Source organism: Meriones unguiculatus, chromosome 10, assembly GCF_030254825.1.
Source record: "Meriones unguiculatus strain TT.TT164.6M chromosome 10, Bangor_MerUng_6.1, whole genome shotgun sequence".
NCBI classification, from domain to species: Eukaryota; Metazoa; Chordata; class Mammalia; order Rodentia; family Muridae; genus Meriones; species Meriones unguiculatus.
The window spans coordinates 18,305,678-18,321,658 of NC_083358.1; the positions used below are offsets into that span (position 1 = coordinate 18,305,678).

The window sequence follows — 15,981 nt, forward strand, 5'->3', positions numbered from 1 at the left end:
TGCAAGGCAGGAGAGAGAGGCAAGCAAGCCCATCCCACCTGCTGCCCTCAGGAAGTTCGTGTCCAAGATGCCGGCTGCAAACTTTACTCCCTGTGAAGAGTGTGTGTGTGTTTAAACTTTTTTGTTCCATGTGTGATAATGACCCATGTGCCTCTATTTCTCATCATTGATATTCAACGTTTATACTAATGGCTTCTCACCTGTCTGGGCCCGGAGCCACATCAGAACTATGGGACACTCAGATCTTAGATTTGACCCTCTTCCCAACTATATATACATATATATGTCTATGTATATATACTTATTTAAAAATTCAAAAATTTTATATATTAAATGTGTGGGGAGGTTGGATATAATGTTTGTACATGCTACAGTGTGCACATGGAGACCAGAAGGCAGTCTTGGCTGTCAGTCCACTCCTTCTACCTTCTTTGAGACAGGAGCCTTTGTGCACAACTGCATCTGATGGGTAGGAGTTCAGGGAAGACAAAGGCAGGTATTACCACACCTGGCTTTCTGTGGGTTCTGGGAATTCACACTCAGGTCATCACACTTGCACGGCAAGCACGTTAGCCACTGAGCCCCCTCGCCAGCCTCTCAGGCACAGTGCTCTAGCTCTTTAGCTGTATCGGAAACATAGAAGAGCCACAGAGCGGAACATAGAGCACCTGGCATTTTCGGAGGCATGATGCACAGCACAGTGCACAGTGCCCTCTTAACACTACGTCTGTGTAAGACAGTGAGCAAGCTTAATTAGTTACTACGGTGTGCTTTCTGGCTGCTCCACTCACTCGCCCCTCCCACAGTGCCCTCCACCTGTTTGGGTCTCTCTAGTCTTTGGGACACATCATCAGATATTGAAATTAGGCCAGTTAGTAACTCCACAACGGCTTCTACGTGTTCAAGGGAGCGTCGTACAGCCTCTTTCTTTAAATGGAGAACCAGGAATGATCAGGCTTAGTGGGGAAGGTGTTCAAAGCTGAGACAGGCAGAGCACTGGGACTCCTGGGCCAGACGGAAGCCAACTTGAGAACACAGAGGAAAAGGTCTGGCAGGAAATCAATCACTATCCTAAAGCACACCCAGATGGGAAAGCAGAACCAGGCTTCATGTCAGAAACCGAGAAAGTTTTAGTGTTCTGGGCAGCATCAGACCAGTTACAATGTTCCCAAACCAGGGTTAACCAACACTGTAATTCTCTTCCGTTCTCTGAAAGGCTTCCCAAGGTCAAGCAGCCGCAGAAGGGGCTGAGGCTGGCAGACCCGCTCAACAAGAAGCAGCCCCCGAACATGGCAGTGCACAGGCAAGGGGAGTGGTAATAGAGAAGACGCAGAAGAGAATCCGGAGAACCAGCTAAGAGCCCGGATGAAGAGGGCCACACTCCTCAGGTGGCCAGTGGAGATGAAGCAGTGCTGTATTGGAAGAAGGAGCCATCTTGGATTTTCCTAGCAGAGAGGAAAAGTCAGCACTCTCCGGCCAGGCCGCTGGTGACCGGAAGTGGAGACAAATGCTGCTTTACCATTCTGAAAATTGTAGAGTCCGGGAGAATTAGATTGCACCTGCTCTTTCTGTGCTCTGTAGATGGTTCAGCAAAGCATGGAGGCCTGCACATTGCTGGGAACCAATGCTCAGAGAAATATTTCCTCTGACACGGCAATAGTCATTGGTAACACACCTGGTGCCTGAGATCTCTGACAGAGATGCACAGTGAAGCTGACACTGTTTTCATGCTGGCTAACCCAATAGCCACTGTACAGCCCATGGATCAGGGGCTCATGCCAACTTGCAAGTCCTATTAAAAAGTACACTTAGGAAATAATTTTGGCTGATTATGGTGGTGTACGCCTTTGATCCCAGTGCTTGGGAGGCAGAGGTAAGCAGATCTCTATGAGTTCAAAGCCATCTTGGTCTACATACAGAATTCTGAGTCAGCAAGGGCCATATACTGAGACCCTGTCTAAACCAAAACAGGTCGATTTTTTACTTTATGTGTATGTATGTGTACTATAGGAATTCCTGGTGGTAGTGGGGATTGAGCCTTCAAGGTATGTTGCTCTTTAAGAAGACCCTCACACACATACAAACAAAAATGTAGAAAAGATTTTCAAACCAATGGATGATATTCACGAGTACAGAAAACATGAAAAGCATGTGACATGACCCTTCCAGAGACCAGAACTGCATGGCAATGGCCAAAAGGCCAGATGAAACCATCAAAGGATTTCTGGTAAAAACGATCAATGACCTGAAAGAGGCTGCAAACTAGCAGATGAATTCAGACCAGGACATGGAGAGGAAAGTCAGAGAAATGAATGAAAAAATCAGCAACCTGGGTTGCATGTCCTGTCTTTAAAACAATTAATTTCACTTTCAAACTTCCGTCTTGTTGTGGTCACGACCTGCTGTTCACAGGTGACGCAATAAAAACGAGGGAGAAAGCTTGTCCTCAGTTAAACAATCGCCCAGCTGCTTTGTTAGCCTCCTTCCTTCTTCTTGGGTTTCATTCTCTGAGGACATGAATCCAGCAGCCACTCTGGCTGGAAGCACGATTGTTTAGAACTTTCTGGACTCTCTCAAGGCTGCAGGGGACCTAGAACCAAGGGCCAGTGGAGTGGTTCAGTGGCTAACAGCACTTGCCACCGAGTCTGACTCCAGCACCCATGTAGTATCAGGGGAGACCTGGCCCTCACGTTGCCCTTTAACTTCCATACATGGGTGAGGACACGCACAACATAAATAAATGAATGTAAAAAATTAAAAGGAAAAAAAAAATGAGCCAGCGTGGCTCAGGTACTTATCAAGAAGGGCTGTTGCCGGAATTGTCGTGCCACAGCCGAAGGCCATGCAGGTCCCCGAGCCAGGATCCAGTGGAGAGAAGGAAAACGTCCAGTGCTCCACGCTCGAAGACCGTCTTCTGTGGGTCACAAAGGTGGTGGGGCTCGCTGCACCCCTCTGAGCCATAGAGGGTGATAACGACCTAACGTGATGAGGAAAGATTTAAAAAAAAAAAATGAGATACGGTAACACCGTTCCTTTGGGTTTTTCCTTAGGAAGAAGGAAGCAGCCATTGGATGTCAGACAAGCCCAGAGGGTCCCTCCCATTACACATTAGGACTAAGCCACACCAATCCCCCTGATCCCCTTTAAATCATCATTGGGCGCGGAGCTGTTGTCAAGTTGGAGTGTGCCAGGGGCACATTTTGCAGAAGTGTGAGCGCAGGCTGTGCTGACCTTGGCCGTTGTAGCGGCCCTCCTCCGATACCCCGTGTAGACCTGGATAAGGTAGTGAAATGCGGCGCTGGCGTCATTGTCAGCCAGGACCGTTACCTTCACCTGCAGGAAGAGCAGAAGCCATGAGCTTGCCAGGTCTCACTAAGGCCCGGCTGGGGACAGGCTTCTTGGTGGCAGCTTTGGGGGAGGTGGCGTCACCAGGCAAGCACACAAGCCAGCAAAGTGACCGGGAGGGATGAGGTCTGAAACTCTAGGCTCTGTCTTGAAAAGGAAACATCCCAGGATCAGCTTTACCGGGTCTTGTGCATCAAGCCCTCCACCTCCATCCTACTTGGGTAGGAAAAGCATGCAGCATGGAGGACATGCAGCGAAACTGGAGTTTCAGACACACGATGAGGGCACTGGGGCTAAAGATTCATTTGCTGTTTACATGAGATGCAAATTAAGCTGCTATCTTGTATTTTTGTTTACTAAAGCTGGAAATATTTCACCCAGGACAATAAGAAACAGACACTCCCCCTCCTGGGACAGCCCTTGCCTAGACATGTAAGGCCTTGAAGAAAAAAAATACAACACGGCATAAAAATATATATAAAACAGAAATTAAGGAAAAGCTGCTAAAGAATTTCACTGTTTAAAGATTTTTTTTTCTAGTCTAAGCTGAGTGCGGTGCTATTTGGAAGGCAGAGGGAGGTGGATCTCTGTGGGCTTGAGGCTAGCCTGAGCTATGCAGTGAGTTTCAGGCCAGCCAGGACTGCACAGTGAGATCTTGTCTAATTTTTTTTTTTTAACCGAAGCAAGTATGAGGGTTCACGTCTGTAATTTTAGCCCTTGGGGATTACTGTGATGTCAAGGCCTTATATAATGGTTACATACTGTGATTCTTGGGTCAGGTCGGGGGACAGTATGAGATGTTGTCTCAAGACACAAAACATAACTTCAAAGAATTTAGCATTTGTTTGTATGTGTGCAGGGCAGGGACACGGGTGTGCCATGACACACAAGTAGAGATCAGAGGGCAACTTGCCATTCTTTCTTTCTACCATGTGCATACAGGGATCCAACTGAGGTTTTCATCCACCGAGCCACCCTGCCAGCCCCAGAAGAGAATTCCGTACTACTTTCTTGTATGCTATAGTTATGTTAAAATATAATTTGACTCAGCAATAATTTCATCTAGTTTCTAAGGCAGGATAAACATGAGCCTGGTTTCCGTTGAGTTCAAATGAAAGTTATTTTCTAATGTATTTCTAGCTTGCATGACTTCTGAGATGGTCCAACCTTGGCGCCAAAACCAAACAGAAAAGAAACAAACCAAAGAACCCCACTTCGTTCTGAGACGATAGGTTTGCATAGACCTTTAATACACCCCCCGCTCTGTTTCTCTGTTCCCTGGCCATCAATCCCTACTTCCACCTAAGTAGACTGACACACTCAAGACACAACGGCCTTAGGAGCCCAAGCCTTCTCACCTTCTGCATATCTGCTTGATCCTTCCTCCAAGCCCACGTGACTAAGAGGATATAGAATCCCAAGAGGCTGGCCAGCAACGACACCCCAACTGGGTTGCTGGTGACGTTCAGAAGCAGTTTGACGGTGTTTTCCACGTCCACCGTCCTGGGCACAATGAAGAAGTCGCTGCTGAAGAAGGTCAGGTGGTTACAGAGGCACTGCGTCTTCAGTATGGTGCTCTGCGGCCCCACCTGAAAGCAGGTTGAAGACCCAAATTGTAAGGGAGGGTGCTGAGGAGACTTCCGTTTCCCGCATCTGCTCGTTTATCAAGTGTACCTGGTGCAGGGGTGAGCCTGCGCCACAGAATAGATATGGAGGCCGAGAAACAAGTTGAGGTGTGAGTTCTCCCTTTCCACCGCACGGGTTCTAGAGACTGAACTCAGGCTGCCAGGCGTGGCCGCCCTGGGAGTGTGGAATCTTCACAGACATCCACTGCTGCATTTCTAGTTTCTAACTCGGGTCCCCCACATGTAAGGTGTACATCAGGCATGTGCCCAAAAAGTGAGGGTGCGCAGCAAACCCGGACCTCGGCCACCCTCCACAGAAGAGGGGAATGAGGACAGTGAGGGGAGCGTAGGTCTATTATTCCTGAGTTTTATTACTTTTAAACCTCTGAATGAGGGGCAGGTGTGACGGAACACACCGATAAGGCCCGCATTCAGGAGCCAGAGCAGGCGGATCTCTATGAGATTCAGACAAGCCTGGGCTACGTAATTAGAACCTGTCTCAAAATAAAACAACAAACTAAAGCAAACAAAGAAACCTGAATTAGTTATAATTAAAGTATTTTATTTAGTTAGTTAGTTAGTTGTTTTTTTTTTTTTTTTTTTTGAAACGGGGTTTCTCTGTGTGTAGCCCTGGCTCTCCTGGAATCACACTTCAGACCAGCGGGCCTCGAACTCACAGAGATCCGCCTGCCTTTGCCTCCGGTAGGGCTGGGACAAAAGGCCTGCGCCACAACTTGCCTGGCTTGGAGTCCATTGTTATAAAATAATCGCTTTGAAAAAGCTGAGTGGTAGGTTTAAAACTTTCAAGTTATTTCCTGCGATTTTCCATATGGTGTAACATGTCTTCGTAATGTGTATTTTAAAACCGCACCAGTAACTATGAGGAAAGGGAAGCTGCTGCCAATGTGTGTCTGGGCTGGTGCATGAAATGTCTGTAATGTGTGCTCACTGACCGAGTGCTTCCCTGCCAAGCGTGAGGCCGCAGGACTGATCTCCTTTCCTGAGGATCCTCTGTGTTCTAATTCCTTAATTCTGCTGCAGGAGGCTGAGCCCTGGATGCTCGGTCCCTACTCCGAGTTGGGAGAAACCTCATGATTGTCTTGTTCTGTCTCCCAAGTGCTGGGATTAAACGCATACACCGGCTCGCCCAGATCCAGTCTCAGGCCTTTGAAGAACAGTTTCATGGTTCCCAGGGCCTTGCACCGGGTGGTGTTATTGAAGCGGACATTAAATCAGGCCACTACCCACAGGATCAAGAATGAGCAAGCTGGGCGTGGTGGCGAAGGCGTGTAATCCCAACATTCAGGGAAGCTAAAGCAGGAAGATCAAGAATTGGAGGCCAACCTGGGCTATGTAGTGAGAGGTACGATGTCTTCCGAAAAGACCAGACACCATGATAAACATGCCGACTTTAAAGGTGACTCCCTGTCCCCATCTGCCTGGGGTGTGAGAGAATCTAGAGTGCATTCTTATGCCCTCCCCCACCTTCTTTTTTTTTTTTTTGTTTGTTTTTTGTTTTTTTGTTTTTTGAGACAAGGTTTCTCCATTTAACAGCCTTGGCTGTCCTGGGACTTTCTCTGCAGACCAGGCTGGCCTCGAACTGATAGAGCTCCACCTGCCTCTGCCTCCCAAGTGCTGGGGTTATAGGTGTGTACCACCACTGCCCGGCTCTCCTTTTTCTTAAGGCTTACTTTTATTTATTTTTTATTTATGTGTGCATATGTGTTTGCAGTGTGTATGTATGCGTGTGCTTGAGGAAGCCAGAAGAAGGCGCTGGATCCCCTGGAGCTAAAGTTACAAGTGGTGGCTGTAAGCCAGCATGTGGGTACTGGGAACTTTTTTTTTTTTTTACTTTTTGTTTATTTAGTTTTGTTTTTCATTTTTGTCTAGCAGGAGGCTTGTTTCATTTTAGATGCAGGACAGTTGGCATACAACTTGCGCATCTGCTTTCTGTCTTTCATCTACAGCCATCAGCTGTCAGTGCCTAGCACTGTCAGACCTGCCTGCAGCTGTGTTGAGACGGGAATTAGAAAAACAGCACGGGCCTACTGTTCTAGACACACGCCTGCCCGCTACCAAGGGCCACCCTCCCCTTTGGTCCCAGGTTGATTCATTTCCCTTCGGATTGCTTTTGTTTCTGGTCTACCCTAAGGAGAATCGAGGGAGGAGCGCAGTGAAGGGCTCAGAGTCCCCCAGCCCCCTCTTACTTGGCATCCATCGCTCCTCCATGTTCTGTTGTGTCGGTCCCAGAAATAGCACTGGGTGACAGCTGTTACCACTGAGACCAGGGTAGGTGTGTGCTGTGTCGTCTCTGTGCTTTTATTCTCCACAGCCATTACGTAGTAGGTGCCAGTCCCGTACCGCAGGCTCTCTGGTGTCAGCACCCACGTGTATCCCTCATCTGAAGACAGAGAAGAATGCTGGGTTGTATTCCCAATGGGATAAAAACCCTATCAGACCCACAACTACTATTATTCATTTTTATTATCTTATAAATGAGGTTACAAGTCTAGCACAAGAAACATGTGCAAAAAAGACCGTTAACACCATCCTGAACTCTGCATCACATACATTCCAGTAAAAGGATCATTTTCTTTTGCTTTATGCACATCTAGGTCTCATAGTGGAATGCACTATGAGTTCTAGAAAAAAAGAATTAAACCATCACCATGAACTGTGTTGTGGTTTGAATAAAAATGGCCCCTAATGGCTAATATAGCTATTATTATATTAAAAGCTATTAAATGCTTGGTCATCAGGGAATGGCATTACTTGAGAAGGATTAGGAGGTATGGCCTTTTTTTGTTGAAGGAAGTTTGTCAATAAGTATGGGCTTTGATGTTTCAAAAGCCCAACCCAGGCCCAGTGTCTCTCTCTTCCTGCTGCCAGTAGATCTGGATATAAAACCATAGAGAGAATATCTTGTGTCTATATGGATGCAACACCTGTCAAAAACAAACAAACAAACAAACAAACAAACAAACTATGGCCTATTGGAAAGGGTAGAATAGAAGGTGAGACATCTAGCAGGCAGAAGGGATTCTGGGATAGAGCAGGCTCAGAAAAATGTGAGGAGGACAGACCCATGGTACCTGTGCAGAGGTAACCAGCCACATGGCAGAATGTAGATCAGCATAAATGGGTTATTTTAAGTTATGAGCTAGTCAGAGAAGAGCCTAGCTTCATGGCCTAGGTATTTGTAAATATATTTTAAGTCTCAGAAGTCTTTATCCTGGGAACTTAGGGTCAGGAGGAAAAACCACTTCAACATACAACTCTCAGCTACTTCTCCAGCCCCATGTCTGCCTGCGTACTTTGATGCTTCCTGCCATGATGATAATGAACCTCTGAAACGCTTTCCTTTTATAAGAGCTGCTGTGGTCATTCACAGTGATCTAACAGTGGGTAAGACATGTGAGGGTGTAGCTCAGTGATGAGAATGCTTGCCTAGTGTATATGAAGCCCTGGGCTTAATCCCCAGCACCAACAAACCCATCATGGTGGTACAAATTTATAATACTAGCACTTGAGAGATGGAGACAGGTGTATCAGAAGTTCAGTCTCACTCTTGGCTATGTAGTGAGTTTGAAGCCAGCCTGGGCTATGAGACACTAACTTAAGAAAGAAAAAAAAAAAGGCTAAGAGCTAGCTTAGCAGTTATAGTAAAGTTCTTGCCATGCAAACAGGAGGATCAGAGTTCAGATGCCCAGAACCCACACAAATGTTGGGTGGCTATAATCTTAGCCTTGGGAGGTAGAGGGATCCCCAGGGAAGCTGGCTACCGAGACTAAACATCTTGGCAAGCTCTGGTTTTAATTAAGACATCTCGCTTCAAGAATAAGGAAAACAAGTGATTGATGAAGATGTTCAACATCAGTGTCAGAATCTCCTGACTCCTCCACAACCCCTCCCCCCATTGCACATGCAGGCATGAAAAGACAAACATCATCACCCATCTTAGGTGACAGACTGAGGATTTTGGTGACACACTCAAAGAGAAAGGAAGGACGCAAACACAGTGTTGTCAGGAAACTGGATTTCCCATGAGACTGTGTGTCAGGCCTGGTTCTGTCCTGGTGGCCGTCAATAGTCAGGGCAAGTCACCTCATCTCCCTGGCCTCAGGTTCCTCATCTTTACAGCAGGTAATGGCCTCAATGGTTCTTCCAACTCTAAAAGATTTTGAGACTTTCCAATACATTTCAAAGTTATATCCATAGAGCATAGAGGTGGATCAAGCAAATCTAGGCATCACTAATGTAACTCAAATTTGTGTGTGTGTGTGTGTACATAGTACATACTTGTTCATATGTATGCCTGTGTGTGTGTGTGTCCTTGTGTATGGGGGCCAGAAATTGACTTTCTGTGTCTTCCTTGATTGCTCTTCACTTTAGGGTCTCATGCTGAACTAGGACCCGTCAATTCAGTTAGGCTGGCTGGTCAGTAAGTATTAGGGGCTCACCACTGTTCCCCGCCAGATAAGGACATACATATTAAGCTTTTACATGGATTCTGGGAATCCAAGCTCAGGACCTCATACTTGAGCAGGCATTTTATTCATGGAGCCATGTCTGTAACCTTTCAGAATTTTGTTTTGTGTAGGTCAGGTTGGCCTCCAGCTTCCTTAGGATGCTTAGGATCGAACCTAGGTTTTTGTGCGTGCTCTCTACCAACTGAGCTACACCCTTAGCTCTGCTTTCAAAGATCTCTAACTTCTCTAGGAATGTCATTTTGTCCCATATCAAGACTTACTATCGATCTCTGACCCTTATCCAGATCTAAGATTAAAAATAAAATTGGGGGCTGGAGAGATGGCTCAGAGGTTAAGAGCACTGGCTGCTCTTCCAGAGGTCCTGAGTTCAATCCCCAGCAACCACATGGTGGCTCACAACCATCTACAATGAGATTTGGTGCCCTCTTCTGGCATGCAGGTGTACATGCAGGCAGAACACTGTATACATAATAAATAAATAAATCTTTAAAAAAATAAAATAAAATTGGTATGTGTATGTCATATGCATTCATCTTTATCTTATTGAGCTTGCATGGTATGGCCCATGGTACTAGAATTTTATTTCTTCAGTTGGTCTCAACTTTTTTTTTTTCATCCTAAGGATTGAACGCAGGCCTTGTCATACTAAATGTATGTTCTACCACAGAGCTACACCCCAGTCCTTAATGTGCTTATAAATATTTTCAACCACACGGAAACTTAAGTTTCATAGTATATATTCATGTTATCACCAGGTTCTACAATTAGCATTTTATAAAATTTGCTTTACCATGTATATGATATCTCTCTCTACATGTATATGTGTATACATATTATGTAATTATTTCTCCATGCATCACATAACCTATCTTTAATTACATAAAACAAACATATACAGAGAGATGAATGTATGGAATTCTGGGACAATCTACTGATAGGCCATTGTGTCAAGGTCATCCCCTGCAGCTCGTCCATTAGGAGGGCTGGTTAGAAAGCATGTGTGCTGTTTCCTCTCACAGCTGAATGTGAACCTACAATTACCTCACACTCCCAAGTTAAAAATAAGAAAAACGTATCACCAGTTAAGTTTCAGACATCTGATGGCCAATACCTTTCTGCCACACCTGGCTCCTTGGAAGGCTGATGTTGAGGTAGAAGTCAATGTGGTCAGGCTGGTCCTGGAAGCCCAGGTAGAGCATCATTAGAAGGGGACTTTCAGGCTCGATGGTCACAATGAGGGTTTTCTCCAAGGAAGTGACATTCACGGTGACTGTGAAACAGTCTGTGCTTGCGTTGAGGGTGGTGGGCTGGGTCTCCATGCTGGCGTTTCTCCAGAGGATGATCTAGAAAGAGAGAGCGTTAACCCTTCAGCTTAAGACGAGCCTTTTTGTTTTCCTGGTAGTGATGAGGTAACAAACTTCCGAAGGCTTCTCTGTTGGGTCTTAGTGGACAGCACAAAGCCAGCGGTTAGTAGAGTCTTTGAGACTTCTCCTCGGACTGATTAGGTCTACATCTTTGTGAGGGTTTCGAAGATGTGTAATAAAATACTTTAAAAGACAGGCTTTTACTGGGTAGCCTTTCTGCCACAGAGAACTCACTATGTATCCTAGATGGCCTTGAACCCATAGAGATTTCTTGCCTGTCTCCCAAGTGCTGGGATTAAAGGCATGTGCCAGGTACTTAGCTCTGAAATGAATGTAAAATGCTGAGTTGTTTCCTCTTTCTCAGCATGTCCTGTTTCCATCAAGATACTTGTACCTCAATATTTTCTATTAAATCGTGGACTCGGATCGATTGGTAAGAATCGCTCAGTAGCACATTTCCAATGCTTCCAACGATGTTCCTGTCATCCAAAGCCTCAAAAGGGTTGAAAGCCAGACCTGTTACCTGCAGAGGAAGCAAATTCCAGTTTCTCCAGCTGCCAAGTTGTTCATAAACCAGTCCCAGTCCCACAACAGATTACAAGGTAGCAGCCATAAAGTAAATGCTGGGATCCCCCACAATGTGGCAAGTGAAGGGATGCTAAACATCCTAACCCTGATGAGAGACAGCGCTGCATTTCGGACCCCCAAAGTCGTTCATATACATTTGTTCTTTTATACTAGGGAACAAGTATTCTGCACTCCAATAGTGTGTGTGTGTGTGTGTGTGTGTGTGTGTATGTGTATGTGTGTTACACTGAATTAGTTATGCTTCAGATAATCCCAATTTTTTAGTAGGTAAGTTGAGATCAATTCAAATCACGACACAGAAACTCACTCTCAAGCTCCCTACTGATTTTTTATTTTTTTTTTGAGACTTGCAAAACAAGTCTTTCTAGCCCAGGAGGTGTGCACTCTCTGCCCCTACCTCCCCACACAGCCATCGCAGACCATTTTCGTTCCCATCTCGGTCCGGTTCATACTCACTTGAAGGTTCACTCCTGGGTGTTTAGTCAAGAGCTCCTTCAGCGCTTGTGCCGATGGGAAGCCTAACCTCAAGGGTGCAGGCTCCCCCAGAGTGTAGGTGCTCAGAGGCAAAGATGACACATTTTGACTGAAAAAAAAAATTTAAATGCAAATCAATCTCTAGAAGTCAAAATCGAAGTGAAACTTCCCCATGCCTCCAGCCGGTTTACCTGCTCAACACCAGGGTAGCAGTGGAGGAGGTCAAGGTCACTGCCGGCTCAGGACACAGGCTCCGTTGGCAAAAAGCTTTGTGGATCTCCCCCAAGGCCATCAACGACGTCTCCAGCACGTCTTCAACCTGCGTTTAGATGGAGATCTAGCGTCCCCGGACTGGGTGGCAGGCGTGCACCACCCTACCCAGCCTCTTATTTTTTAATTTGCATTTTCCTGAAAGCTGAGGGCGTTGAGTATCTCCCTGAGGGTTTGTGATAGGCTCCACTGAGTCCGTTTCGCTTGATTATGAAGGGAGCACTCAGCAGCCTCTGCCCACCGGTGGGTGGAGAGAGACCTTTGAAGACGGGAGGGGCTGTGTGACTTGATGTTAGAGTGAGAGTCCCCGGGCAGAGCTGGCCACCTGCAGAGAACACACCCACCTGCTCACTGTCTTGCTGAACCATCTGCTGGCCTTTTTTCTGGATTGTTATTAAACTTCCAAGAGACTGAAAGAGGCAGCTAACCGCCGGAGTTTTGAGGCTCCAGCTGTCATTTTTCTGAAATAGGAGCATCATCAACTGCTCACTCAGGTCCATGAGTAAACTGGCCACACTGATCTAGAGATGCCAGAAAGGAAACACATGTAGCTACGTGTGACTATTTTAAAGCTATTTGTGCCTTCTTATAAGCGGCTCAATATTCTCTCTCCTTTTCTCCCTCCCTCCTTCCCTCCCTCCCTTCCTTCCTCCCTTCCCCTGTCTACGTATGCATGTGTGCTCGACGCATGCACTGGCTTTTACAAGGGTGCTTCAGATGTGTGTTTGTGCCCGGGTACTTCAGCAACTGAGTTACTTTCCTAGCCCCGCAGTTCAATATCTATTACACGGTTCAAATGTATTTTTTAAAAAAAAAACAACATCACCATTTGGCAGGCCAGAAAAATACAGGATTCCTTGCCAGCTACGGGAGAGGACCATGTTTCATGTTGTTCTAAGGAACACCGAGTGCTAAGTAGACAAGCTGTTTAAGTGAACAAAATCAAACTAAAAGAGGGATGCTTGGGAAAAGAGCAGTCCAGGCCAAATGCTCAGTGGTGGGCTCTTTTGGAAGGCACCAAAATCTTCAAGATAACCAAAAAACAGAGACCAGGGAGATTTTTTTTTTTTCTGTAGACCAGGCTGGCCTCAGTCTCAGAGAACCACCTGCCTCTGCCTTCTCGAATACTGGGACTAAAGACGTGGGCCACCACTACCTGACAGGAAGAGAGGTTCTAAAAACAACAGAAAACATCAGTTCTCTTTTGTGCAGGCCATCCTCATATAAAACAAATGGAGTGAAAAAGGCTAAGCAGCCAGGTGCAGTGGTGCACACCTGTGATCCCTGGACCTAGGAGGCAGAGACAGGGGGATGGCAAGTAAGTTCAACGATAACTTGGGCTGCATAGTAAGGCCCTGTCTCAAACCATCCAACCAATCAACTAGCTACACAAAAAGAAATGTGAAGTAATTTCAATACTTACTGAGGCAGAGGCAGGTGGATCTCAAGGCCAGCCTGGTCTACAGAGTGAGTTCCAGGACCGCCAGGGCTACACAGAGAAACCCTGTCTCAAACAAACAAACAAACATAGAAGTTTAAAAATAAGATACTGGCACAAAATTTGAAGTATGGTTAACAGCCTCAATAATAAAAGTGTGTGGTGGTGCACTCCTTTAGTTCCAACACTCAGAGAGGCAAAGGCACGTGGATTGCTGTGAGTTCAAGGCCAGCCTGGTCTACAAAGTGTGTCCAGGACAGCCAAGACTACACAGAGAAACCCTGACTCAAAAAAACCCAAAACAACAACACTAATAAATAGTAGTGATAGTAATAATGGCCTCTAACAAATAAGACCAGTCAAAGAGAAGTCGGGGGGGGGGGGGGCTGGAGAGATGGCTCAGAGGTTAAGAGCACCGTCTACTCTTCCAAAGGTCCTGAGTTCAATTCCCAGCAACCACATGGTGGCTCACAACCATCTATGAGATCCTAGTGCCCTCTTCTGGGGTGCAGGTGTACATGCAGGTAGAACACTGTATATATAATGAATAAATTAATTTAAAAAAAAAGAGAGAGAGAAGTCAGGATGAAGGCACAGAGCAATTCAGAGGACCTAAGGGGAAAGGGGCGGCAGGCGTATCTCAATGGCGGAACACATCCTCAGGTTCAGGATCAAGTACAACGACCAACAGAAGCCACGTCAGACACAGCTTCAAATATACAAGCTCATGAAGGGAAGCTTGGCTTCCTTAGAAATCAGCACATTGTTTGTTTATTGTAAACTCGATACAAGCTAGGGTCACTGAGAAGAAGGACTCTCAGTTGAGAAAACACCATCATACTATTGGCAAATCTATAGGGCCATGGCGAGTAAGCAGTAAGCTACGTTCCTGCATTGCCTCTGCCTCCGTTTCTCCTCCAGGTTTCTGCCTTGGCCTTCCCATGATGATGGACTGTAACCCATATGCCAAACAAACCTCTCCTCCTCAAGTTGCTTGTGGTTACGGTGTTTGATCACAGAAATAGAAGCCCTAACTGAGACACCTTCTCTTTCCTTTCTTGCTTTTAAAATTGCCAAAAGATGAGAACTCGGGGCTGCAGTGGAAATGAAAACAGTATCTTTTAGGAGAACAATTTGGCCATACCTGTTTCAAGTCTAAGCCCATCATCATGTCTACATGCTGCTGTAGCACTCAGAAGTATTTGCATAAGTATTCAATGTACTTACAAGGTTGCACATAGGTAGGCTCTTTTCATGAATGAACAAAACAATTCAGATGAACACTAGTTGGTTAATCTATGCAGACAGATGGGGGAAAATACCTGTGGCAATGTGTTGAGTTAAAAGAAGCGGGAGGTGGTGGTATACGCCTTTAATCCCAGGGAGGTAGAGGCAGGGGGAGCTCTGTGAGTTCAAGGCCAGATTGGTCTACAGAGTGAGTCCAGGTCAGCCAGGGCTATACAGAGACACCCTGCCTTGAAAAAAAAAAAAAAAAGCAAAAACAAACAAACAAACAAAAAGGGTCAAAGGTATAGAAATATCTGTATATTTTATTTGTTTGTTTGTTTGTTTGTTTGTTTTTGAGACACGTTCTCTCTGTGTAAGAGTCCTGCTTGTCCTAAATGTACACCTGGATGGCGTACGTACTCACAGAGGTTCACCAGCCTCTGCCTTCAGTGCTGGGGTTAAAGGAGAACAACATGTATGTATATACATAGTTATTCACAGCCAGTCAAAGGTAAAGGGAACAATGATCACATCTATCTGATGGGTTTTGTAGGGACAAAAGGGTATGTGTGTGTGTGTGTGTAGGGTGTGTTTTCTCATTATTGTACCTGCCCTGCTTTGATTTCTTCCTAAAAATGTATTATGTCTGTAATTGAAAAACCCAGGCAGCATGGAAATTTGGTGCACTTGGTAGAGTGATTTTTAGCATTCATGAGGCCCTGGGCTTGAGTCCCAGCACCACATAAACTGGGTGTGTTGGTGCATATCTGTTACCTTGGAACTGGGGTAGTAGAGGCAGGAGGATCAAGAGTTTAAGGTTATCCTAGGCTACGTATCAAGTTTGAGACAAGCCTGGGATACATGAGACTCTGTCTCAGAATAGAAAATGCAAAAACAAACAACTGCTCCTCCCAACAAAGAGCCAAATCAACCAACCAAAGCAGCAAAAACTCAGAGACATGCTTATTGAAGTATATTTACAAATGTTAAAAAAAATAAATAAAAAGGGGAGGCTCAGAGGTTAAGAGCACTGGGTGTTCCTCCAGAGGTCCTGAGTTCAATTCTCAGCAACCACATGGTGGCTCACAAACATCTATAATGAGGTCTGGTGCCCTCTTCTGGCCCGTAGGCATATGTGCAGGCAGAATACTGTATAAATA

General features: G+C 45.7%; 1 protein-coding gene across 1 annotated transcript in view; it reads right to left on the bottom strand.

Annotated features, from left to right (window-relative positions):
• The window catches only part of Pkd1l3 (polycystin 1 like 3, transient receptor potential channel interacting), a 52,879-nt gene that overhangs the window by 23,177 nt on the left and 13,721 nt on the right, over positions 1–15,981 (bottom strand). Inside the window, exons 5-13 of the mRNA XM_060393251.1 lie at positions 12,501–12,677; positions 12,078–12,205; positions 11,869–11,995; positions 11,219–11,347; positions 10,572–10,803; positions 7,178–7,371; positions 4,704–4,934; positions 3,232–3,333; positions 2,800–2,977 (exon numbers count right to left, since the gene is read on the bottom strand). Coding sequence (XP_060249234.1) covers positions 2,800–2,977; positions 3,232–3,333; positions 4,704–4,934; positions 7,178–7,371; positions 10,572–10,803; positions 11,219–11,347; positions 11,869–11,995; positions 12,078–12,205; positions 12,501–12,677 — 1,498 coding nt within the window. The remainder of the gene's footprint in view (positions 1–2,799; positions 2,978–3,231; positions 3,334–4,703; positions 4,935–7,177; positions 7,372–10,571; positions 10,804–11,218; positions 11,348–11,868; positions 11,996–12,077; positions 12,206–12,500; positions 12,678–15,981) is intronic.